The 1,933-nt window shown below is 41.7% G+C and overlaps 1 protein-coding gene across 1 annotated transcript in view; it reads left to right on the top strand.

Annotated features, from left to right (window-relative positions):
* LOC105815399 (tubulin alpha chain-like) overlaps positions 1-676 on the top strand; it is an 8,261-nt gene extending 7,585 nt beyond the window's left edge. Inside the window, exon 5 of the mRNA XM_012650550.1 lies at positions 37-676. Coding sequence (XP_012506004.1) covers positions 37-497 — 461 coding nt within the window. The 3' untranslated portion in view covers positions 498-676. The remainder of the gene's footprint in view (positions 1-36) is intronic.
* Positions 677-1,933: the final 1,257 nt, after the last annotated feature.

Genomic DNA, 1,933 nt, shown 5'->3' with positions numbered 1-1,933 from the left:
CTGTAGCAGAGATCACCAATGCTTGCTTTGAGCCAGCCAACCAGATGGTGAAATGTGACCCTCGCCACGGTAAATACATGGCTTGCTGCCTGTTGTACCGTGGTGATGTGGTTCCCAAAGATGTCAATGCTGCCATTGCCACCATCAAGACCAAGCGCAGCATCCAGTTTGTGGATTGGTGTCCCACTGGCTTCAAGGTTGGCATCAATTACCAGCCTCCCACTGTGGTACCTGGTGGCGACCTGGCCAAGGTACAGAGAGCTGTGTGCATGCTGAGCAACACCACAGCCATTGCTGAGGCCTGGGCTCGCCTGGACCACAAGTTTGACCTGATGTATGCCAAGCGTGCCTTTGTTCACTGGTACGTGGGTGAGGGGATGGAGGAGGGAGAGTTTTCTGAAGCCCGTGAGGACATGGCTGCCCTTGAGAAGGATTATGAGGAGGTTGGTGTGGATTCTGTTGAAGGAGAGGGTGAGGAAGAAGGAGAGGAATACTAATTATCCATTCCTTTCAGCCCCCCTGCAGCATGTCATATTCCCAGAATTTCAGCTTCAACATTAGCTGGCAGATATTAAAGCTTTCTGGTTAGGTTGTTTTCACTCAGTGGTGATCATGTCATACTTTTCCATGTGTACCTGTAAGATTTTTTCCATCATGTTTTAAGTAAAGGCATTAAGAAAAAGTTTTTTCTCCTGTGTTTTTTTCTAAATCTGCCTTGATTTTTGCAGTTCATCTACACTTGTAGTACAGAGTCCCTGCAACACGATGATACTATATTAAGACCTCATCTTTGTCACCTCAACTTTTTCATAGGGGACTGGGAAAAATGATGGAAGTCATTCTGTCAATCCAGAGCTTATTTAGCTCTTGAGAATATGACTGGGTAGTTGCTAATGGGTTAGGTATAAGAAGTAAGTAGTAGCACTTAGGGAGACAGAGGTGGGAGGATCACTTGAGGCCAGGGGTTTGAGACCAGCCTGAGCAACATAGGGAGACCCTTGTTGCTACAAAGAAATTAAGAAAGAAAAAGAAGTAGTTTTGAGTATCCTGAAGATCACTGCTTTTTAAAGGGACCTGCTAACCTGTCCGTGTAGTTTTTAATTTTTTTTATAAAATCCCAGAATTATCCTTGAACTGGAAAATAGCCGGCTAGAGGAGTATTAATGGGTGGTGAGGTAAAGGCTGTTTTTCCAGCCCTATAATGATAGGAAAAAGTTGCAGGACCAGAATTCATGGTAGTCAACAGGCAGTTCTGCCTAGGGGAAAAAAAACAAACATTGAAGAATAAGCCATGTGCATTGGCAAAGGACTGCAATACATGAGGATGAGGAACATTTGTAAAAGTTAGAATGGAGTTAACAATTTATAGCACTTGGCATGTAAAGGAGATAGGCAAAGAGGATGCAAATGGAAGATTTAACCTAGGAGAAAATAGATTTCAAACTCAGAAAGCACAGGGACAATTATTAAGGCTGCCAAGGACGTTGATGTCTTGGTTTAAGAGAAATGAAAACTACAATTTTCCCAAATTTTTTTTCTTAGGTCGTAAATCCTATAAATTTACAAAATAGAGTCAGTTCTCCCTATCTGTGGGTTCTACATCCATGGATATTTTTTTTTCTTATAGCATAATGTCCTCTAGGTTCAGATACTGAACATGTACAGACTCCCTGGCATTATTCCCTAAACAGTTCAGTATAATTTTTTTTTTAAAAAAATATGGAACGCTTCACAAATTTGCGTGTCATCCTTGCACAGGGGCCATGCTCATCTTCTCTGTATCGTTCCAATTTTAGTATATGTGCTGCCGAAGCGAGCACCAGTATAATTTTATATAGCATGTATGTTGTGTTAGATACAAGCAATGTGGAGATGATTTAAAGTAATGGGAGGATGTGCATAGGTTATGTGCAGATACTATCTCACTTTATAT

The sequence above is a fragment of the Propithecus coquereli genome, unplaced genomic scaffold, assembly GCF_000956105.1.
Source record: "Propithecus coquereli isolate 6110/MARCELLA unplaced genomic scaffold, Pcoq_1.0 Scaffold111, whole genome shotgun sequence".
NCBI lineage: Eukaryota > Metazoa > Chordata > Mammalia > Primates > Indriidae > Propithecus > Propithecus coquereli.
This window is presented reverse-complemented; position numbering and strand designations above follow the sequence as displayed.